Source organism: Amblyomma maculatum, chromosome 11 (genome assembly GCF_055883805.1).
Source record: "Amblyomma maculatum isolate TAMU_Amacu chromosome 11, ASM5588380v1, whole genome shotgun sequence".
NCBI classification, from domain to species: domain Eukaryota; kingdom Metazoa; phylum Arthropoda; class Arachnida; order Ixodida; family Ixodidae; genus Amblyomma; species Amblyomma maculatum.
The window spans coordinates 153,134,797-153,159,133 of NC_139354.1; the positions used below are offsets into that span (position 1 = coordinate 153,134,797).

A 24,337-nucleotide genomic window follows, 5' to 3' on the forward strand; every position below is an offset into this window, starting at 1 on the left:
CGGGTAGCCATGAAGCGGAAGCTCGTGTCCTCTTAGTGTGGGAACCAGCGCTGCTGGAAAGTCCTCGTCGCTCCGAAGAAAAGAACCATCGCAGGGGTGAAGCTTCTTGGAGAAGACGTGAGCGACTTTGTGACCGCCATCGCACAAGCCACAGGTTTAGTCAAAGAGATGGAGCTCTTTAACGTGACTCGCATCTTCGCGGAGCTCAGCATGCGGTATGGCCTGGAATCCCTCTTTTCTTTCTTTGTCTCGGAATCGAACACAGTGGTGAAAATAGAAATAAATGAAGGATGTGCCTTCGTTTCAGGTGGCATTGATAATCTAGGCCCAGCGCTTGATGCTTTCAACAAGATCTTGAATGAGGCCGTAAACATTAATCACATCCGGCTACTGCGCCATAATTTGCTGATGCCACAAGTTGGGCGACATTCGAAGGTCGCATCTCGCAGCATTAAGCGTGGCCCGCATGGAGCGTTTTTCCGGGCGATTCGCCGGCGTCGACGGCAGCGGAGCGTTTTTTTGCCGCCGGAGAGGACGATTTTGCCAAATCGTCGGGATCTGGCTGAACAGATAAAAACGCCGACGACGCGCCGACGCCAGAAGTCGGCAGCGGCAGAGGGCCAATGAGAGCCGGAGCTGCCGCCACGTGATTCCGGTCGGAGCCACGCCCACGCCGGCCGAGAGAGACTCGCTCGCGAGAGCGGAAAGAACGACGGGGGTTTGGCGCTCCGACGACGCCGAGGGTTTCGGGTTTTCTCGGCCGAAACGGCCGATCAGAGCTCCGCGCACGAGGCGATGACAGCAAGGTCCGGGCATCGGGTACCGTGCATTTCCTTTTTTTTTTTAGGTTTTTAGGTTAGAGTTCGGTGAAGGTGGGCCGTCCGCTGGGGCTACGAGTGTTTACGCTGAGCTCGGAGGTTGTTTATGAGCTGCTAGCCTTGCCAGCGGACCTCTGATACCTCTCTTGTGCTATGGCTTCTGCGTTTAGATCCATAGCTGTTGAAAGTGATGTCTGTGCCTGTTTTCTTCACACACCTGACCCAGAAGAAAGAGAGGAAAGCCCAACTTGAAGCTCGCGGCGACAGGGAAATAAGATGTGCGCGACCTCGACGCACGGCCGGATGGGGGCACGTGCGTCGCGCAACTGGGCGGCAAAAAAAAAAAAAAAAAAAAAAAAAAACGCCACTCGGCTGCTGAGGAGTGCTCTGCCCTGATCGGGCTGGTGCAGGTGGGTCACCGCTGCTTGCGGGCGGGGGGGGGGGGGGGCTGGCCTGGCACCGAATTTTTTTCTGTTGTAGGCCGTCATTGCACACGCCACCGCTGGTGGTGGACGACGCCTGTTGTCGCTGCGCGCGTCTTTCTTTCCCTCTTGCTTTTCTTTCTTCTCTATATTCTCTTCTATCTGCATGAGGCAGCGGAGGTGGCTCAGCTACAGAGCCAGTAGCAGGCCCGTGCATTTTCCTTTCCTTCTTCCTACAGCCACAACAACAACAACCATGTGGGAGTGAAATCGTCGACGCCGGCGCGGGCGTCGGGTGTGCGACGCGTTTTTGCGTGTAAAAAACGCTCCATGCGGGCCACGCTTTACACTCTCACTATTCTCTGGTCTGTCCGTGCAAGAATGGGCATCAATATTGGAGCACCTTATCTGGTCTTTACATCCAAACGTTACGTTTTTTTGGGAACACAGCGCGGAACAAGACGCAACACAAGAAAACGAAGGTAGACAGGACGGAGCGCTGAACTGACAACTTTTATTTGAAAAGAAAGAAAGTGACGCGTATTTATGCGGTGCCCATCATAACACGTGATCAATTCAGGGGGAAAAACCCTGCTAAAATACCTTTCTTGAAGAAAGAATTGGCCAGAGACAGCTAAAATGTTAAGAGGGATAAGCTCTGATAAATAATTTGCTACATGAAAGTTATCTCCAGTGCTGATAACCAGAAAAAAGAGATGAACATTTAAAAGCGCAAACACGACAATGTTTCTACAAACAAGAATGTGAACATGGTACTAATCGCATTGAAAAGAGGTAAACAAGTAATTTTGAATGCTAGAAATAAAAACATTGACAGGACTGTGAGCACGACGATAACAGGATAAAAGCCCAACAAAAACACGGCAAAAAATGATTGACAATGATAAACTAGTAATTTTTAACGCTAGAAATAAAAACATTGGCAGGACTGTGAGCATGACGATAACAGGATAAAAGCTCAACAAAAACACGGCAAGAAATGATTGACAATGATAAACAACTAAAAACACAACCAAAAAGAGGTGAAAGTTTTTCGAACTCTGTTAAAATCTGTACTCACTTGAGAGAAAGGCTACTTCTTTTTCTGACAGTAGAATTGAAGGCATGCTTACGCACTGATCATTCATCCTTTTTATGCTGGTAGCTTCCATAATCTCACGCGTTAGCTTATCGACATGTCTCCCTATCACTGAGGTTTTTTCGAATTCTGGTAAGCATCCTGATTCCGTATGGTCACAGTCCCTACAATGAATGCCCAGATGGCGCGAATTTTGAACGGTTACACTGTATTTGTGTTCTTTCAATCTCTCGTTTAGGCAACGACCCGTCTGACCAATGTACTTTTTGCCGCAAGACAGAGGAATGGAATAAATAACCGACTTTGAACATTGAACAAAGGGCTGCTAGTTGCGAGTGGTGCAAATGTTCCTTACTTTTTTAGGTTTATTTACACGATTGCAGAGACGTGCTAAACGCTCAGGGGCACTGAAAACTACTTCCACACCAACTTTTTTTCCAATTTTTCTCAGGTTGTGGGAAATTTGGTGCTTGTATGGCAGAACAACCAAATTTTTTCTGCGCATCTGTTGTCTTTCAGCTAAAGGTCTTTTTGACTTATTCAGCATACCCTCAGCAACAGAGGCCAACAGCTTAGGAGGGTAGCCTGCTTGTTCTAATCTGGCTGTCTGCCTTAAGAAGCTTTTTTCAATGCAGTGATTGCAAGATTTTGTCAATGCGTTTTTTAAAACAGCTTGAACAATATTCCTTTTTACAAGCTTAGAGTGAGCTGAGTCAAACGGAAGGATGGGCTTATTGCCCCTTGGTTTGTATGACCAACATATATGATCTGTCTTAAATTCGAGACTGAGTTCAAGGAATTGTAACACGTTCTCTGTTGATCCGTTGCAAGAGGTTGCCTTATTAGCCACGGCATCATGCAAGGCAAGGATGATAGGCTTTTGCATGCGCCACAAATTTCTGCCGCCTGAAATCTTACGTCTGTTCGGCAATGGAACCCCGTCACCAAGCCATGGCCTTCGAGTATGCAAGATCTTGAGAGCCGAATGGCAACACCAGGCTCGTCTTGACAGAGACTACCTCCGCCTTCTGCTTCCAAAACAGCCTTCCGGCACCTCAAGGAACAAGTGGCGAAACATCAACAACATCATCAACAGGACCATAGAATTTCTATGGCTTCAGGTTCTTTCGCAGCTGCGAACATTGGTACCCAAGAAGAAGGTGGTGTGCAGGAACCCCATACACGTAGGCGAAGGAGTATCCCTACCTGATGACGTGCGAGGACTGCTCAGCCGAGGCCCGATGTTGGCCATTGAACCAAAACTGTCACCGGCAGAACTTCTGACATCGCTGAGGCAAGTTTCTAGGCGTGCTCCAAGTGATGAAGCAGACCGGTGCATTTCGGAGGGAGTAGACATGCTTAACCGCTGCGAAGGTGCGATCAGAAAGTTCCCTTTGAAAAGAACTGTGGATTTTTTGAAAGAACAGGATTTTATTTTGCTGACGGCAGACAAAGAAGGTGGATTCAGCGTTTTAACTCGTCAGGTATACTTATCGAAGGCTTCGGAAGCTATCCAATCTTCCTTTGACGTGCGCTGTGGTGAGTCTGTTTTGAAGGCCAAAAATGAAGTGAAGAAAATGTGCAAAAAACTAAACCTGCAACAACTTTGCAATTCTATTAAGGGTAGTAAAAAACTTAGCCTAGAAATGTTTTTTACATCAAAGACGCATAAACCAGGTGTTCCTCTCCGTGTTATCGTGTCAGAAACAGGAACTTGGCAAAAGTGTGTAGGAGAGTTTCTGCAAAAACATCTTAAGAATCTACCTCTTTTAGACCTGTTCTTGGTAAAAAATTCGGGCGATGTTGTTGACTATTTGAAAACACAGCAGAAAAAAACAATTCTAGGTTTCTCGGTAGACGTCAAGGATCTTTATTATTCCATTCCCCATGATGACCTTCTCAGATGTATTAGTGAATGCATAGATAATTATGGCGCGGTTGCCTTTCAAAATGAATGTGGCATTCCTGTAGTAGGTTTCTTGGATCTTTTATCAGCGTACCTTCAATCAACTTTCGCCGCGCGGAATGACCTTGTGTTTCTGCAGAAACAAGGTATCTGCATTGGATCTGTCATAGCGCCGGTTTTAAGAAACCTGTATCTAGCTAAATTTGACAATGCTATTAATAGACGCCTGGAAGGAACGAAGATCCTTAAGGTCTTCCGGTTTGTTGATGATTTTCTGGTGCTCTTTGATTGCAGTCATGAAGTGTTTAATCTGGAAGTAGAAGCAGCCTTAGATTTGTTTTCACAGTGCCTGGCACCCTTAGTTTTAACCCATGAGCGGCCCGAAAAAGATGTGTTACAATTCCTTGAACTCATTCTCGAATTTAAGACAGATCATATATGTTGGTCATACAAACCCAGGGGCAATAAGCCGATCCTTCCGTTTGACTCAGCTCACTCTAAGCTTGTAAAAAGGAATATTGTTCAAGCTGTTTTAAAAAACGCATTGACAAAATCTTGCAATCACTGCATTGAAAAAAGCTTCTTAAGGCAGACAGCCAGATTAGAACAAGCAGGCTACCCTCCTAAGCTGTTGGCCTCTGTTGCTGAGGGTATGCTGAATAAGTCAAAAAGACCTTTAGCTGAAAGACAACAGATGCGCAGAAAAAATTTGGTTGTTCTGCCATAAAAGCACCAAATTTCCCACAACCTGAGAAAAATTGGAAAAAAAGTTGGCGTAGAAGTAGTTTTCAGTGCCCTTGAGCGTTTAGCATGTCTCTGCAATCGTGTAAATAAACGTTAAAAAGTAAGGAACATTTGCACCACTCGCCACCAGCAGCCCTTCGTTCAGTGTTCAAAGTCGGTTATTTATTCCATTCCTCTGTCTTGCGGCAAAAAGTACATTGGTCAGACGGGTCGTTGCCTAAACGAGAGATTGAAAGAGCACAAATACAGTGTAACCGTTCAAAATTCGCGCCATCTGGGCATTCATTGTAGGGACTGTGACCATACGGAATCAGGATGCTTACCAGAATTCGAAAAAACCTCAGTGATAGGGAGACCTCAATGTCCTCGACCAAGCCTCAAGACATCCAATACTTCGTGGGACGTCCAAGAAAGATATCACTCAGGAACTTTACAAGCTGCAGTTGGTGCTTTCAGAGGAACTCACCGCCTCGGATATCCGCGTTCCTTCCTTGTCGAAGACGTTCGCCGCGAAGCTCTTGGCGGCATGTTAATACGTTTTCGAAGTTAGAAAAGTAAAGGTGTCGCGCAAGATTCCCAGCTCCGACACCCTCCTTCTTCCTGGTATTGTGAGACGCAACACTGTGATCTACGTGCCGACGAACGTATATGCTCTCCTTGGCCAAAAGCCAATCAAGGCAGGTGCTCTTGCATTCCTGTAATGATAATGGATATGGCAGCCGAAATGTAGTCTTACCTTCTGGAGCGTCCATGGCGGGACACATTACGGAGGAACATCAAGACTCACCTGGAATGCTTCAGACAAGAGCTTCTCAGACACCACCCCCGCTGACTTCCTGCGAAGGGCTGCTGTCGCCTTGGGTGTGGAGTCGGCAATTGACGCCATGATTACGACGTATTTGAGCAACGTTGCTACCGTCAATGATACGGGTATCTCATTAGTACGGGTAGTGTATCTTAGGTGGGTATACGACAAGTGTGCCGCTGCGCCGGAGATGGACTCTAGTTTGGATGTTAACTCAACCTTGCAACTTTCGCCAGCTTTTGTAGAAGCTTTCAGCTGTGCAAAGGGTTCAGCCATGACTTCCCATAGCTTCTGCCTTAAGTCGTGCTAAGCAGCTTGCAAGAAATGATTGCCGAAGGGCTGCACGTGTATCATGGAGCAGCTATATTAATGTTTTTTAATGTTTCACTAATCCAAGGACTTTTTAATGATGGTCACGTAGATGCTCGCGAGCATACATTTCGCTTTGACATCATGTATAATTTGACTACAAATGCTTACACATAAATACTAAACCGTGTCAAGCCGGAACGATCGCGAAAAAATAGTATTTACTTGTGAAACATGTAACCAGGAATGAACATGTTTTAGCCATTACAATGAGGTATTGCCACTAAATGCAGTCATCCTCCGATAATCGATTTTGTTGCATTCTTTCATATATGTTCTATACTGTGTGCGAGTGCTACGGCTATGGCGGACTGTTCAGCCGTCGTATTTGAGCTGATACCCCGAACGGAGGCCGTAATTTTAACTAAGACTTTGGTATCTGCGAGCGCTAGGCCCATAGCGCCTCGTTCAGATGGATATTTTGGAGCGTCGCCATATAGTAGATTTTTTTCACGGCTGCATTGGCGTAGGAGGGTCTTGACTCTTGCTGTCCTATGGCCAATGTGGAGCTCAGGGTGCATATTCTTTTGGAACTAGCGCTACCCTGATTTTAGCTACGAATTTGGGCGGGATGGCATGACACCTCTGCTGCAACGGAGTGGCCTGCTCAGGGTAGCCTAATGGGCGCAGAACGCCCCGACTCGCTCTCGTTTCTCAAAGACGCGTAAGATGGCCTGTCCTTTGGGCTTTGATAAGCTCTTTCGCCGTGTTGTGTAGGCCGAGCTGGAGCAGGCGCTGTGTCGAATTGTACGGAGGCAGTCCGATGGCTATCTTGACTATCAATCTCAAGAGGACATTCAGGCGATTCAGATCACTTCGATTCAGCCATTGATAGGGTGCATGAAATCACACAATGCTGATTAACAGAGCATGTACGATTCGCATCGTGTCACTTTCCTTGAGCCCCCCTCATATGTTGGAAATACGGCGGATTAAGTGCGCCACCTGCGCTAACTGCCTCTGGAGCAGCTGTATGGTAAACGTCACTCGGCCATTAGACTGCAGGTGCAGGCCCACCACTCTTAATCTGTCCACTGTGGGGATGGGAGTTCCTTGGAGTGCGGGGTCTATTTCTGGGAGGACTACTGGGGTCCTCGAGCGTGCGCGAATGACAAGGAGCTCCGACTTCTGAGGCGCGTATGTCAGCCCGCTTTCGGTCGTGTAGTGCTGTGTGACCTCTATAGCTTCTTCGAGGCTATCTTGGATGTGCCCGTCGGAGCCTTGCGTCAACCCTAACGTAATGGCACCGGTGTAGATGGTATGGCGCACATTAGGAATTCTAGAGAGCAACTGAGGAATTTCAGCCATCGCTACATAAGCAAAGTAGGCACAGCATCATACTCTGTAGGGTGCCTCGACCGCTAAGATGAATTGGTCCAGATCGCACATCTCCGATGCCCAGGGTTTGATCCGACAGGGAGGCTCTCTCATAATTATAAGTGAGCTCGCCACAATGGGACATTTCTTGACCGGCCAGGATTGCATCAGGTGATACATTATCAAATGTCCCTTTGAAGTCTAATGCCAGTACAGCACAGGTCTGGATTTTGCTGGTTTATTGATCACTTCCTCTTGAGCTGCAGATGCACGTCTTGGGTCAAGGGATGCGGCCTGAACCTGAACATGGTGTCAAGGAAGAATATGTTCGTTTCCGAGTGTGGGTGGAGCCTATTGAGCAAGACATGTTCCATTAGCTTTTCAACGCACGTCTGAGATATCGGTCGAAGATTCTGGAGAGAAATTGCCTTGCCTGGTTTAGGAATTAGGCTGATGTCAGCGTGGCGCCATACTTGTGAGAGTATGCCGATACTCTACACTTCATTGTAATATTCGGCCAGTGCGGTTATGGAGCTTTCGTCCAGGTTCTCGAGCATCATGTATGTAGTACCATCCGCCCCAGGTGCTATGGTGCTCAGGCTCGCGAGCACCGCACGAACTTCTGATTCAGTGATGTTGTCGTCGTGGAGGGAACGTTAGTCCCGATGGGGATAGTCCCTATAATTCGTTTTACCGAAAGCAAGCCGGAGAGGAGGAAAACACTCTCTAATCAGGTTCCCTGCGTCTGCTCACTGTTGCCAGTCCAGGGTGGGGTGTGCATTCGCATGCTTCATGCATGGCATAGCAGCCTTGCTTCTCAGTATTTTGAAGTTTAAGACTTCAATCTCTTTATTAGTGCCCTTCCTTGGAGTAGCATCATCGGGACAGCAATACGTGCTCTTGGACTGCACATAATAAATGTAATCGAAAAATAACTGCCGAGAGTGGAAAGCATACAACGACAGTCCGAGTGCGGCTTGATATGTTTTTGCTTCATAAATTTTTTTCTTGATTCTGATTTAAATCCCCTGAAACTTTCGTGCAAACCAAATAGACTTCGTATCAACCGCGGACTCTCGAATGGAATAACTGTTTCACTTGCTCCACCACCGTAAGCGCCATGCCGGCTGTGCCTTTCGCAAGCCCCGCGCCAGCGATACGGTGGATACCTTGCCTCAGCGTCAGAAGAGCGTGGAAATCCTAAATAATAAGCCGACTGCCAAAAACAAATCTTCCTTGAGGACCGCTCACCCATGCGGCGTTGTTGGTAGGGGCGATAACTATAATGAAAGAAAGTTTCTGCTCACAGACGCCGGTACGGCGCATCTCATCGCGCGCCTGTTTGCTCGCTGGCCCCGTGCTGTATACTGATTCGTCACAGAAACTAAGCATATATTTCTTTTATCACATAAGTCAATGGGATTGGTAGTAAGGTAGTTTTATGAGAGACCATTTACTCTAGCGGAGAGCAAATCAAAAGTGCCATCCAATGTGCCTTTTTTGCTTAGCAGTTTAGGCCTAGCGACTAGAGATAGGGTACGGCGTGAGCGCCGTCGTCCACCGTGCAAGCGGGCGGCACCACTTTGGTAAGCTTGCGGCATCTGCTCTTGCACCTTTTTCGATGTTCAGCTCAACAACACACCGCGCGAAGGATGTGGCAACTACGGTACGGGGCAGCGTTGTTGCGCCGCCGTCAGACGTACTCAAAGGATGAAGAAAAACGTCGTCGGATTGTAATCTAGACAAAGCTTGCTTAACGTGCTTTTCTTCAAAAGTGATTTAGCATAAAATGTAAGCAGTTGAAGCGAGCAAGCTCGATCGTATGCTTTTCGCACTCGGGGGCTGGGGCGCTATAGGCACCAACGTCCGCCAAGCTTGATTCGTGTTGGCAGCGGATAGTGGTGTAACCGTGGTGAACGCTGCCCGTGCATAACAAGCCACAAATCCTTTAATGCGATATGAAGACAGCGCAATATCGAATAGGCGTTTGAGGAAAAATACAGCAGATTCAATGGGTCGCATTTCACTGTAACTCACTGAGGCAATTAATTGAAAACATTTCTCGCAGTAAATCTTGCGTTCGGTAGCTGTCTGTACTGTTCATTCGCTGGGCGTTTCAGCCTACATTTATCATTACAATTGTGAAATATAATTTCAAACAGAGGAATCCTCTTAGTTAATTCTGACACTCATCCCTAATAGTTCTGGCTGCGGAAGCGCAGTTTCTCGTAGTCGGCCCGGTCGCTACTGTTGCTCCCTGTAGCTTCCATCATGCGGAACGGATGGTATTGCCTGCTGTCGTGCTAAACCAAAACACAAAACAGTCCCGCGATGCCGGACAGCTTCCACGAACAGGCCGCAGTAGCTGTTGAACGCTGCAGCTACCGCTGCACCAACGGCGCACGCACTCGGTGCGCACTTTCCCTGTTTGGCTCATACGGGGCGTCACAATAGAATGAAGATGGCGGCGCCCAGGCATCGAAACTAAAGTGGCAGTGCGCCTCCAAGGCTCGCAACAGTGTGGTGGTGTTCTTTGCTTCCATATGCAGGAGCTTGGCTACCAGCGGTTAAAATGGTCTCTCTCTCATTTTAGACGGCTCAATGAGGCCGCAGAGGAGCGATCACGTTGTGGCTGTGCCAAATGTTCCCTGCAGCCTGGCGCAGACTGTGTAAATTGGAACTCTTCAGCTCATCCGCTTAGTGCTCTGCCGAAATAGTGACTTCACCTATACGCTTGCGTAACTTGCGATTGTGTCGCTGTTCAGGCCTTTGGGTAAGCCCTCTTCGAGCCTCCTAGTGGTGGATGAGGTGCGGGGTGATCTCAGGACCTTTATCTGTGGCCTGCAATACGGGCCTGACCTTCTTTATGTCCGTCTGCAGTTTTAGTACCCATTAAGCCGGTGAAAGCCGTTCGCCATCATTCGAAGCTAGTCTTTGTTGTCGGTAGATGTCCCAGTCTGTGAGATGCAGCTTACGCTCACGCACCCGGCCCCCATGCATGGTCGTCTCAATGATGAAATGGTCGTTGCATAAATTCACCTCCAGGTTGGCCCACATGCACGAGTAGTGCGCTCGAAATATCGCCAGATCTTGGCTTGTATCCCGGTTCACGCTTTTTCCCTGTCGAGTAGGATGGTCGATTTCAGTAAGAAGAGTCAATTGGTGGCGGGCAATAGCCAGAGCCAGCTTAAGACAGAAGTTTCGTTCATTTGGCCCCACGAAGGATGAGACAAGTTGAAGTCGTCCACTATAAGGAGTGAGTTCTGACGTGGCCTGAGGAGCTTTAGAGTTGAAAGGGCTCTTAAAATACGGTCATCTTGCCTTTTTTGGACTGTAGACGTTCAAAACGAAGACGCTTGCCTGATTTCTTTCCAGAGGTAAAAGCTCGAGCAAGACGTGCGAAATGTGGGAGTGCATCGAGTGGTCAATCACGGTCAGATTCCTGGTGACTAAGTGGCTACGAGTGCTGCTTCGTAACAATCCGATGCTGGTGACATGAATATTTAATATCCTGTTAGCGATAGTGTGCGGTTTCTTGAAGGGCGATCAGGTCGGGTTTGCATTCGCGGGTATCTAAGAATTGCTGCAGGCTGCTTCTTTTGTGGCGAAAGCCTCTGGAATTCACCTGCATACAAGCAGGGTAGTAGCCGATGGTGTGCATCTGGAATGTATTTTTTTATTAAGGTGTGCTGCCATAATTTTTTCCGGCTCGAATACGGGCGATTTTTTTCTTTAAAGTAGGATATGTTAACTGCCGGCAGGATGACTCAAAGTTCGCCCGGCTTGACGACATGCCGCGCAACAAACTGCGGTGTCCCGCGCTCGTATGCTGCAGGGTGTGACGCGATGGGGCCCAGCACAACGCGTGCAGACGGCTTTTGAGGGATCTTTAGCGTGCGGGCAGCGACTCAACCCGCCTCCATAACCAGAACAATGTCTACAGAGGGGAACGTGTAGATCCTTGAGGACTGCGACTGACGGCCAGCCAAAAATGACACTTCTGGCTACCATCTCGTGGCGAAACGCAGCAGGATCCACTTCAATAATGTGTGCATGAGTGCCGCCTCTTTCTTTGTAGGGAACACGTACTTGACAGGTGGTAGCGCATAGCTGCAGCAATGGGTTTCGGCGGTTTAGGGCACCAATCAGTTCCTCAGTGGAAACGTCCGCGTCCACTCCAATAAATTTCACATGAGGATGTCTCTCCTGAGAAACCCGACGGTGATCGAAGCACGAGTCACCTCGATGCGGCTGACCGCCTCCCTAATACGGTCGAGGTCTGAGCGGTCCTTGTAAATTAATGTGATGCCACGCCGAGTGCGCTGCAACGGGACTGCTCCGATGCCCTCAGCCTCAGTAGTGATGTTAGCCTTGAGGACGGCGTCCACGGAATGGGCTGTATAGTCAGAGGGCTGAACAGGTGCTAAAAACCTGACATGATCAGGACTGGGGATCATGGAGGACAAGTTGTCAACAGAGTCAGCAGGAGCAGTAGACGGAGTCAGCTGGCGGCATCTGAATTATTATATTAACGCGAAAGCTTTACTTCGCTATGTTCACAGATTTCTGTCCGCAGACCGTGTCCGCAGGCCGCGTCTGCAAAATCGTGTCCGCAGCAGTTGCGAGTAAGTAATTAGAGGTAATTATTAGTGTCAATCGATAGAAGCTGACGTAATGTTGCTACAGAAAGAATATTTAGGCCAAAAAGGTAATTAGGTAATTATTTACAGGCAAAAAATGTGCAAGTTGTCTGCTGCAGTTGTGAGTAATTCAGAAGTGGTAGAGGTTAATGAGTGGTGTCAATCAATAGAGGATGACGTAATGTTGTTTGATGTTGTGTCAAATAATAATTAAATTAATAAACTAATTAGGCAATTATTCGAGGCAAAACACGCAAAATCGCGTCCGCAGCAGTTGTGAGTTGTTGAGAAGTGGTAGAGGTTAATGAGTGGTGTCAATCGATTGAGGGTGATGTAATGTTTGCGAAAAAATAATTAGGCCAATAAGTTAGGTAAATAATTAGAGGCAAAAAATGAAAAAGTAAAGGCGAAAATGGTCTCATTAGCCAATAGCTTGCCGCCACAGTTGAATATATCAAATACTAAAATATTTAATTAAAACAGATAAGGTAACGTCAATGATGCGACGTCACGCAAACGGAAGTAGAGCCGAAAAAGAGCATAGGAAGGAAGTGGCGCGTAATTTGAAAGTACCAAAGACTGAAATGAATAAACAAGAAGTGAATTAATGTGACGTAGATGGTGTGACGTCGAGCAACCGAAGTAGAGAGAGAGACAGAGAACTTTTATTTGTCCAACAGAGTAACTATCCCGCTCTTCGGGGTTAGACCCGGAAGGTGGGATAGTCCGAAGTAGACCGAAGTTCGCTGAGTTGACGATGAACCAACACGCCCAAACATTTTCCCTTCCGAAGTAGAGTCGGAAAAGGGCATAGGAAAAGGGCCAATGTGCAAAATAGTGTCCGCAGCAGTTGTGAGTAATTGCGAAGTCGTAGAGGTTAATGAGTGGTATCAATCAATAGAGGGTGATGTTATGTTGTGAGGGAAAAATAATTATGCCACTATGTTAATGAGGTATATAATTAGAGACAAAAATGAAAAAGTAAAGGCGAAAAAGGTCTCATTAGCGAATGGCTTGGTGCCACATTTGAATGCATCAAATACTACAATAGTTAATTAAATCAGTCAATTAGAGTGACATCAAAAATGTGACGTCACGCAACTTGAAGTCGAGCCAAAAAAGGGCATGTGAGGGGATTGGCGGGCAATTTGAAAGTAAAGTAGTTAAGGCAGTCAATTAGGATGACGTCGGGAGGTGACACCACGCAACGGGAAGTAGGGTCGAAAAAGCGTATAGGAAGGGATTGGCGCGCAATTTGAATGTACCAAAGACTAAAATGAATAAACACGAAGTACATTAATGGCATGTAGAGGATGTGACGTTACGCAACCCGAAATAGAGTCGAAAAAGGGCGTATGAAGAAATTGGCGCACAATTTGAAAGTACCAAAGACAAAATGAGTAAACAAGAAGTGAATTAAGCAGCTAGAAGCCGCTACAAGCAACCAGAAGCAACAGCAGCAGCATCCGTGCTTTCGCGTTAGTCCAATGCAGATTCTGCAGAGCTCTTTAATTTTTCTCTCCCGGAAACTACGTCTGAAAACGAACGGGAAGCCGCTGGTTTATTGCGTTGAAAACACAAATCTTTACAGTCTCCGCGATCGGCATTCGCTGCTAGGCAGCCGAGGCCTTCACAGTATCAACCTCACCGTCTCGTTCACTTAAACTGGCCAAGGACTAGGCGTAAAGTGGCGATATATTTCATTTATAGCCGTGACAGCGCGAACAGTAGCCTGTACATTTGTGTGCACATGTTTGAATATTGTGTCGATTATTCCCTCGTAGAGGGTCATAACCTTTGCAAAACAGCCGTCTTCAAGCCGTTGAAGGGATTCAGCTTGTCTGCAGGAGAATGATGCTTAGTACCGGGAAGTCCATAAAGCTCCAGTACGTCACCCGAGAGAACCCGCAGCTCAGGTAATTGAGAAGCAGTAGTGGCCCGATGAAGCTCGGGTAGTGGCCCGGGTGGTAGAAGTCCATCGGTGCAGCCAGGTAGATCCACCAGCAGAGGCGTCTGCAGAGTTAGATGACCGGCCGTGTAATTCATGCTGGGCGGGCATGCTATATATGCTTCACTGGTAAGAGGCCCAGCTGCCTAACCCCCACCGTAGCAAGGTAAACACACTGCCGACACAATTACCGCGCCAGAGTGAGCCTCATGGAAGGTCCTTGCTTAGGTGAAAAAGTTGTCTAAGATGACTCGAGTGAAACACAGAATAATTCCAATTACTGCAGGAAGTGAAAACGGGGATATCGGCCTATTCTTTTTTTCTTTCTTTCTTTTCTCTGGAAACATGAAAACGAAAGTCATGGTATCTTTCACTCGCGGAATCCCGCAGACGCATCTCGCGGACAACACAGCAACGCTCAGGCTTACGCATGTCTCCAGTGCAGATTCTGCAGTGATCTCGGAAAATGTTTTTTTTTTTTCACGCTGTAGCGTTTACGAACCGAATCTTGTGATCACTATAGCAAACTTCCCGGAGTTTCTTTGCTTGTTAATAAAATTATACATTGGTTGTGAAAGGAAAGGGGCAGTGTCTGTCACACCAGAGCTTTTGGATAATACTAGTTGCGAAACTCCGTTTTAAAAAGGGACCGAATTTTGTATGAATTGTTTGGGTGCTTATGGTTATGTCCCACCTTCTGGGAGCGGTTAAAACCTTTTTGCAATTGCCTTTTAGAGATGGCATTTTTCTCTCTTCTTTTCCATCTTAATTAACTGTATGGATGTTATCTTTAAGAAGTTTTGCTACTGCAAGTCTTAAGTTTATTTTCCACTGTAGGTATGCAATTATCAGCAACCTGAAAGTTTACAATTTAGACGAAGTTTCCTTTAATGGCCGCGGGCGCCGCCACCATTCGTGTACACCCGAATTTTGACGAATCAAAACCGCCAGTTTTTGATACATGAGCCCTATGGGAGGTTTTGCAAAACAGCCATACATAACTTTGCCCGCGGACGCGTCCATCCTCCCGCGGGGCAAATATTGAGAATGTGCACCCTGAATTCTGACAGGCGTATTGAGCTTATATGGGTGCCGGCTCACTCTGGCAATCCTGGAAATGAGGCCGCCGATAACATAGCCCGAGGACTTATTAGCCGGGCAAATGGTGACCCATGCCGGGATTTCTCGAGGGAGCGGGCACATACATTTTCTGAGCTCCACAGCAAGCACGCCTTGCCCGTCGACTCTACCCTCCTCCCCACTCCCACCTGTCTCACTCCCAACAAATCCTCTGGAGGCGTCTTCAAACCCAAACGCTTCTCACCCCTCAACGCCTATCCTACTACCGACCCGTCTCCCCTGAGTGCACTCTCTGTGGAGAGTTGCACGCCACGTTGGACCACATTCTTTTCAGCTGCCCTGTCGATCCTCCCCCGCAGGGACAGCCCGCCATCGGATCATGGGAAGAATGGGAGGCCCTCCTTACGTCGCAGGACCTGGACATACAACTTCGCTGTGTGGACTGGGGTGCCAGTGCCATGGCCCTACGTGACCTGGGCACATGCACGTAATGTGAAGGCCGTGCGGTGGCCCTGGGCCCTTGAAGGGTCCAAACTCGCTCGTTTAATAAAGTTTTTTCCTCCTCCTCCTCCTTGCAACTGATAGTATTGAAGAGCTCTTGGTCACAAGGGGGTTGTGGCTGTAGGAGCCCCGCCGGGATGGTGCAGTGGTAAGACGCCCGACTACTAGGCCACCAACGGGACGGCGGCAACGTATATTTTTTTTTTTTGGCCTTCACTGAATAAAGTTTTTACCACCACCACCACGGGTGTTGTGGCTGTAGAAGAGAGAGAGAGGGAGAGAGGAACAACTTTTAATGCCAAAGAGTAATAATTAAGGCATGTCGGCCTGGCGTGGCCCCCAGGGGGGGGGGGGGGGGGGCGGTGCTCTGGGCCCACGAGACAAGCGCCAGCTGCGCCTTCTTGTCTGAGCGCGTAAGAAGTTAGTCCCCGTTCTCCTCGGAGGGAGCTGGAAGTAAAGTACGAGGGGGTGGTCTTCCCCTACATCCCCAAAGGGCGTGTGCCAATGTGGCCGTTACTGCACAGTCACAATTGGGGCAAATGGGGTCGTAGTCCCCGTCCGTAGTCAGTGCCAATCTCGAATAGCTGAATTTGTTTGACGTTTACGCAGCATGGTGGCTTGCGCTCTGTCAAGGTCAGAATGGGGAAGCGGGAAGCGTCATCTCGTCTCTCTGTGTAGGTTGATGATTTCGGCAAAAGTCAAGGGGGCCGGCGCCAAAGCCTCTGGATCCGCGGAGCCGCTTGCCCGGTTTGTTAGACCTCGGGCTAGTCGGTTGAACCTTTCGTTCCCCGAATTCCCCGCGTTGGCGGGTACCAAGACTAAGTGGATTTTACGATCGTTGTTGTGGCTGTAGGAAGAAGGAAAAGAAAATGCATGGGCCTGCTACTGGCTCTGTAGCTGAGCCACCTCCGCTGCCTCGTGCAGACAGAAGAGATTGTTTTTAGGAAGGGAAAGGCGCGGTAACTGTCTCACTTGTTTTCTGTGGACACCTGGACCGCGCCGTAAGAGAAGGGAGAGAGGTGGGAGTGAAAATGGAAAGAGAGAAAGAGGAGCCGTAGTGGAGGGCTAAGGAGTAATTTCGACCACCTGGGGATCTTTAACGTGCGCTGACATCGCACAGCACACGGAGGTCTCTTCGTTTCGCCTCCATCGAAACGCAGCCGCTGAGGTCGGGTTCGTGTTGTTGCGGCTGTAGGAAGAAGGAAAAGAGTATGCACGGGCCTGCTACTGTCTTTGTAGCTAAGCCTCCGCTGCCTCGTGCAGACTGATGGGAAAATAGAGAAGAAAGAAAAGAAAGAGGGAAAGAAAGACGCGCGCGGCAACAACAGCCGTCGTCCACCACCGAAGCGGTGGCGGGTGCAATGACGGCCTACAACAGATAAAAATTTGGAGGACGCTTAAGTTTCACCTTCAAGAGTGGAACGCGATAGCGTTATTGCACCTCGTCGAGGAAACGTATTAAACGCAAGGGTATTGGGGCATCCTCGCACCGGTACCCGCGCGGCCCGAAGGGGAGAAGCGGGTGAGCGAAGATAGTGATCTAAAGAAAGGAAAGACGCTTGATTCTACAACCCGTGAGGGCGCACGGCGAAACGTCAGGGGCGAGTGGCGCGCCACGTGTCGGGGCAGCGCCGCACATTGCGAGGAGGGATTCTTCTGTTGGCCGCAAGATGGCTCTGCATGTGCGCAGAGCGCAGAAGAAATGTAGCGGAAACGTACTTCGCTACTCGTGTAACTGCGGCTTCTGTAAGTAGCATGCTCATAATTACCGATATACACCGCAGTATAACGTTCTACGGCACGTTTCTAAGGCAACACCGCATTCACTAGAAGCGCTTTTGTACCGCTTTCAAGCGTCGAACTCGTGGAGGAAGAAGAAGAGGGGCGTTCTGGGCGGCTGAGCCTGAAAATGTTGCTTGCTGGAAACAGCGCATCGGCCGTTGGCCGTGGTCTTTCGACTCCTCAGGACACTACCGAAACGTACAAAGTTGTCCTTCCACGCCTGCCCACCGGTAATGTTGTCCTTAATACCGTTTTCCTGCATGCCGACCTTAAGGGTCGCCCGTACCGAGCACCTGACTTTCGAGACGCACTTGCACAGATTTTGGACCTCCGGGAAATTTTGTGCATTGGTCAGTACCAAATGAGCCACGTGTGGATGGTTACCTGCGAGAGTAGTTCTTCAAAGCAGAAGCTAATTAACAAAGCAGAGTTCCCTGTGAAAGGACTTCGGTGCATGGTGTTCGACCCGGATACAAAGAACGTCAAGGTTAAGCTCCTTTGGCTTCCCCGCTATATGGAGCACCGGAGGATTGTGGAAGCTTTCGAGCCTTATGGAACGATTCAATCTGTGGAGCGTGAAAAGTGGCGGTGCCCAGGGATGGAGCACATGGAAACGGCGAACCGTGAAATCTCCCTCACGCTCAAGGACGGAGTGTCAGCAAGTACAATTCCCCACACTCTTAATGCTTATGGGGTGCAGGCATTAGTGCTTATCTCAGGGAGACCTCCACTGTGCCTTCGATGCAGCCGGGTAGGTCATGTACGGCGTCAGTGCCGAACGCCGCGATGCACCCAGTGCCGGCGCTTTGGCCATACTGTGGAGAACTGTGTATTAAGTTATGCCGATAGACTGCGTCAAGGCCAGTGGTCACGAGAAGATGACGTGGCGTCCGAACATATCATGGATGCGTCAGAGGTTGTTGATGTAACTGGTGAGTTAGGTCGTGAACCTCAAATTGATGGGGACCAGAAGCCTTCTGCACTTCACACCAACTCAGAAGAATCTGCAGTGACTGGCCATCAAGAACCAGCGTCTCCAGAGCCAAAACCGCCGGACCCGGGCCCGCCTGTGAGTGCCACTCAGAGTGCTGCGCTTGCTGCCCAAGAACCACCTGTCATTGAAGGACGTCTGGATATGCCTCCTGTGGAATCAATGGGGAAGATACTGCCAGTGGATGCTCGCCTATCCTCCTTCGCCATTGATTCTCCTTCGTCGTTGGAGGGTAACAGAGAGCCTTCTGTGGCGCCGATCTCTGGTGCGTCCGGTTCTCTGTCGGCTGTCAGTATTGCAGCGAGCGATGTGCTCCAATCAGGTTCGTGGGCCGAAGCCTTGAGTGTCTCAGAGGAGGACATGGACAACACAGTGCCTTTGAAGCTTCCCGCAGATGATGAGGTGTGTATCGATGGTGCTGGCCAGAAGGCACACTGTGTAGAGGCCACAGGAAGGGTGACTTTAAAGAGGAGGGCGATGTCTGCCCGAAAGGCCGCCAATTTGCAGGCGGGCCACCCCATTCCAGGGGATGATGTTTAAAAGGACTAGTACCAAAAATGGCTAGAGTCGCAGCATATCAAGTCGCTACCCTTAACGTCAGGGGTATGCGTAACCGTCGGAGACAGCAGCAGTTAAGACATCTGTTAAAGAAATGGAGTGTGTCTGTAGCAGCAATTCAGGAAACAAAGTTGTCCTCCGATGAAGAGACGGAAGCTGCTCTTGAGCCGTTTTTGCCGGGATATAACATTATTGTTAGCCACGCTAGAGGCTTGTCCGGAGGGTGTATGCTATTCCTGGCCAAACACTAGAGATGACAGCCATGTCTTATTGCATAGATGGCGAGGGACGACTTATATGCTGTGATCTCACAATCTCAGGTGTGCAGTGGCGAATTATTTGTGTTTACGCCCCTGTAAAACAGCGAGACAGAAGGCATTTTTTTCTTTCATTAGTTAATCATTTGTGCACAATCGCAAAATTATGTTGGGAGATTTTAATTGTGTTTGTAGGGATGAGGATCGATCAGCATTATGTAAGAGATATGACCCTAGTGCTGCATTACTTAACGATTTGGCTTGTGAATATAACCTTGTAGATGTGGGGCAGGAAAAAGGCGACAGTATTCATTTCACTCATTTTCAGTTCTTCTCTAATGCCCGCCTTGACAGAATTTATGTTTCTGCAGACATGTTAGCAAATTTGTTTGGTTACTGTGTGCGGCCCATCTTCTTCAGTGACCATTGTATGGTGTCTCTTCAGGTGGGGAGGTACAGTCGGCAGATACTTCACCTTCGGTGGGAACTGTGGAAAATGAATAACTGTCTGCTCTCAGATGAAATCTTTAAGCGTGCTGTACCTACTTGTTTGAAAGACATATGGTCACGCCATGATCTGTCAGTTTTTCAAAAATGGGACTTGTTCAAACAGGAAACCAAAAACTTAGCAATTGAAGCCTCTGCAAGAATCGCGTTCCTAAAGAGACACCACCTTCGTGAGCTTGGGCGCACTCTAACTGAGCTACATGAGCTAGAGAGGGTTAGCCCGGGTGCCTATGTTGAAGAAATTAATAACGTAAAGGCAGAGCTTCAACAAATTGCGACGGAAAGATACAAGGGGGCCCTAATAAGATCTAGGACTCAAAGGTTTCTTGACGAGCAACCTTCACGTCGGGCCCTCAGTGATGAAAGAGAGAATGCTCTTACGAAGGAAATATTGGAAATTCAGTATGGTGGTTGCACATATAGGGATGCTCCTAGTATTCTTGCTGCTTTCTATGATTATTATCGAAAGCTGTTCGGCGGTTGTAAAGATCCAAATCGGGGTTTCGATTATAATTCCTTACTTGAGAACTTTCCTCGACTAGACGATGAGAAATGTGCTGTAGCAGAGGGACCCATCACTTTGGAAGAAATTAAATCAGCCATTTCAGACCTTCAGAACCAGAAATCTCCTGGCCCAGATGGTATTACTAGCGAATTTTATAAAACATTTTAGCCTTGCCTAACGCCTGTTTTGATGGAAGTATTCCAAGCATCTTATGATGTGGGTTTCCTGCCTCCCACTTTCTATTCAGGCTACACAATATTAATACCCAAAAGCAAAGATACTAATCGGTTGAAAACTGTTGAAGGATATCGTCCAATTTCCCTCTGTAATGTTGATTACAAAATTTTTGCCAAGGTCCTTTGTTCTCGTTTGCAGCTGGTTATCATGGACTTGATAGGTTCGCATCAGGTATGTGGTATCAGAGGGCGCAGTATTCAAACACACATCCATATTGCACGTTCAGTAATCGAGACAGTATCAGATGAGACAGGCCAAGTAGCTCTGATTCAAATTGACCTGGCGAAGGCGTTTGATAAAGTTCGGCACAATTTCTTGTTCGCGGTCTTGGAGAATGCAAACATTGGTGACGTTTTGCTCAAAGGCATAAGGCTGTGCTATATGAACTCGTATACAAGACTAATTGTTAATCAGGAGCTAACGAAACCAATACTACTGGAATCCTCTGTTCGTCAAGGATGTCCACTGTCTCCACTGTTGTTTGGCTTATATCTGGAACCCCTCTGTCTCAGTATAATTAACAGTGCAGCCAGCCGTGGTTTCTCTCTGGCTCAATGTGAAGTTAAGATTTTAGTTTACGCGGACGATATCGCCCTCTTTTGTTCTGACAAAAAGAGTGTACTTGAGGCTTTACACTTGACTGAACAGTTCTGCGATGTATCAGGCGCGGCCCTTAATTTAGATAAATCCAAAGGTTTTTGGTTGGGACACTGGGGCACTAGACCAAGCCAGTTTGGAGGCATATGCTGGGACTGTAGTCCTCTTCAGTACCTAGGGGTTCCGCTGCACCAAGTTCGTAACAGCGCAGCCTACTGGGATTCACAAATCGTACCTATGCGGCGACAAACGCAGGCTTGGATGGGCAGGGAACTCTCAGTGTTTGCTAGGGCACAGGTCTGTAACATATTTTTGTTTGCAAAGCTTGCGTATGTCCTTCAAGTCCTGCATTGTGCGAGGAGCAAAGTACAAGTTATACACAGAATATTTGCAACATTTGTGTGGCGCTCTCAATGGGAGCGCATGCGGCGTGACAACTTGTTTCTTCCCTTAGAGTCTGGTGGAGTGGGCCTTGTTCACTTGTTTGTGCATCAACTTGTCTCCCGTTTTTTCTTTTTCAAATCGGCAAACCATCCGTTTCTTGTAACTGTGCTCATTAGGCGTCTTAGTCCACATTTGCCTTACTTATTCGCACCAACTGGGCAGGCTCGTGAGGGGCGTTTATGGGGATTCCTTAAGGAGGTTGCTGACACTTTCAATTTTCTCACTGTGCGTTTCTCTGTAGATTACCTGTATAGCCTCTCGAGAAAGCAGATGACCCAGGCTCTCACTGAGTCTTTGTTCCCTACACCGTTGTATCGGCAGCCTTATCTGGGGTTTTTGGACACCACTGTTCTAAAGCGTGTTAGGCAAATGTGCATTCAGGCAGCTGCAAAAACGTTCTTTTTCAAATTACATACAGCGACGTTGCCTGTCAAGACATTTCTTCACAATAAGGAGATGTTTGTGCCCTGGTCAGTAAATTGTCGTCTCTGTAACGTGCCTGAGACAATTGATCATTGCTTTATTCTGTGCCGTGATGCTATGTTCTTTTGGGACATACTACAAAGAACTCTTAACAATGACATTGAAATTACGCCTTATACAATTAGATTTTTGCCTCCTGACAAAAACTCTGTCGTGCCTTACGATCTATTTGTTTTGATGGGACTGTTCAGCCTTTGGAAAAGCCGCATGATTGACAGGCATGCAGAGCCACCAAGATCGTCGAAATCCGTGTTTTGGGAGCAGTGTGCTTTGGTGAGAAGTGTATATGCTGCACGTGAAGAACCTCCAAACTGGATGCCGTATCTAGACGCATGTGTATGTCTCCCAGACTTTTGATGTTCTGATGATTGTGCATTGTCGGGCTGAGGATATGACGGGTTCGTAGTAAGCAGCCCGGTAACTTTAGACATGGACATGTTTAAGTAAGTGGAGTTGTTCCTTTTTACGGAAGTTTTTCCATGCAATAAAGAAAAAAAAAAGAACTCGTGGCTGAGTGGTAGCGACTCCGTCTCACACTCCAGAGACCCTGGTTCGATTCCCACCCAGCCCATCTTAGAAGTTGCTTTTTATTTATGAAGTGCATGTTTAATTATGATGTGCATGCCGGGATTTATCGCGCACGGCCAACGCCGCCGACGACACAGGCTTTTCTGCGACACGAGCTCCTTAACGCTACCGCGTTAAAATTCGGTGGCAGGCTAGCCCCCACCGCAAGCGGTGGTGAACTACCTGACCCGGGTACTCCGACACAGTAGCGGGGCGTCTTACCACTGCACCACCCCGGCGGGGTCGTGCGGAAAGATAGAAAACAGAGAAGAAAAAGAAGAGAGTGAGAAAGACGCGCGCCGCAACAGCCGTCGTCCGCCACCGTAGCGGTGGCGGGTGCAATGACGGCCTACAAGAGAGAAAATTCGGTGGCAGGCTACCCTGGTGTAAGTTGTGTAAGCGGCGGTTGCATACGGCGGTGATGTAAAGACAAGCACGGCCTTGTGGTAGAGCATCCGCCTCGCATTCGGGAGGTGCCAGGTTCGATCTCTGGTGCCGCTGGGTACCCACCGGTTTTCCAATATGTACAAGCTTTCCGCCGGCCTGGTGCTCTGCTCTTTTGGGGTGAAATGCTAGGGAAAAGGGCCATAGGTCCCAAATAGCTGCGTGGATGGGACAGTGATCTGTTCCGCCATCGGACAACAATAAGTCCGCTTCGCGCGGCGAAAGCCCATTATGTGGCCCTTTTTTATACCGAGTTGGTGGCCCAAAGGGCTCATACCGCTACGAAGAGCCTCCTCCCAGGCACTCTCCCTGAGGAACCCGGCCGCAAGGTCGGGGAAAAAAAGTGGGGGGAAGCCTGTACCAATTTTTATCGGCTTGGTGGCCGGCGGTGGAATCGAACCATCCACCTCTCGGAGCCGAGGCAGGCGACCAAACCACAGGGCCAGGACCAGCCACCTTCCGCTTTCACACGAGTGTTGTGGCTGTAGGAAGAAGGAAAAGAAAATGCACGGGCCTGCTACTGGCTCTGTAGCTGAGCCACCTCCGCTGCCTCGTGTGGACAGATGAGAAAATAGAGAATGAAGAAAAGGAAGACGGAGAGAAAGACGCGCGCCGCAACAACAGCCGTCGTCCGCGGAGTCTTGGCTTGGAGCTTGACACGGACGCTTGGTGTTCGCATCAGCTCCTCCAATTTTCGACCGTGAGTGCGGAATTCTTGACTGTTCATGTTTCGAATAGCCGCAATCGCCGCATGAAGGTGTTAAGCACCTGTTCACCCTCTCTTCGGGGCCGTCTTCCCGAGTTTGCGGATAAACTTTGAGATTGTTCTGGGAGCCGGCCACCGCCACATTAGGCATAGGCCTAACCCTTCACTCCCCCGACTTCACGGCCCACCAACAGCGGCATGGTGCGCACTGAAGATGGGAATACTGATACTGCATCAAGATGGGACCGGGCCATGAAGGCTCGACGTATGGCTTACCCCGATGTCCTCTCTGCCCAGCAAGCCCCCACGAGCTCGACTCATCAGCCTCCGACCGGCACAGCCACACCAACGCAGCCTACGCAAGGCAACTCTTCCACGGTTCTAAAGCGTCCACCACCGTTGCCCAAGCTCCCGACACGAGACCTTAAAATCGTGTTCCGCCCCGGTGGAGGCCTCGACCTATGTAAACACAACGGGGGCTATATACTGTCTCTAGTCACCAGCGTTCTGCAGCTACCGATAGACGTAGTGCGAACACAAGACACCATCCGAATCAACCCCAGGCACAATTCATTCACTATCAGCACGTCAGCCGAAGACTGTGCCCGCA

General features: G+C 48.6%; 1 protein-coding gene across 1 annotated transcript in view; it reads left to right on the forward strand.

Moving 5' to 3' along the window:
- The window catches only part of LOC146175200 (uncharacterized), a 164,520-nt gene extending 148,885 nt beyond the window's left edge, over positions 1–15,635 (forward strand). The window contains exon 14 of the mRNA XM_084584642.1: positions 15,508–15,635. Within this exon, the coding sequence (XP_084440768.1) occupies positions 15,508–15,620 (113 nt within the window). The 3' untranslated portion in view covers positions 15,621–15,635. The remainder of the gene's footprint in view (positions 1–15,507) is intronic.
- The last annotated feature ends 8,702 nt before the right edge of the window (positions 15,636–24,337 follow it).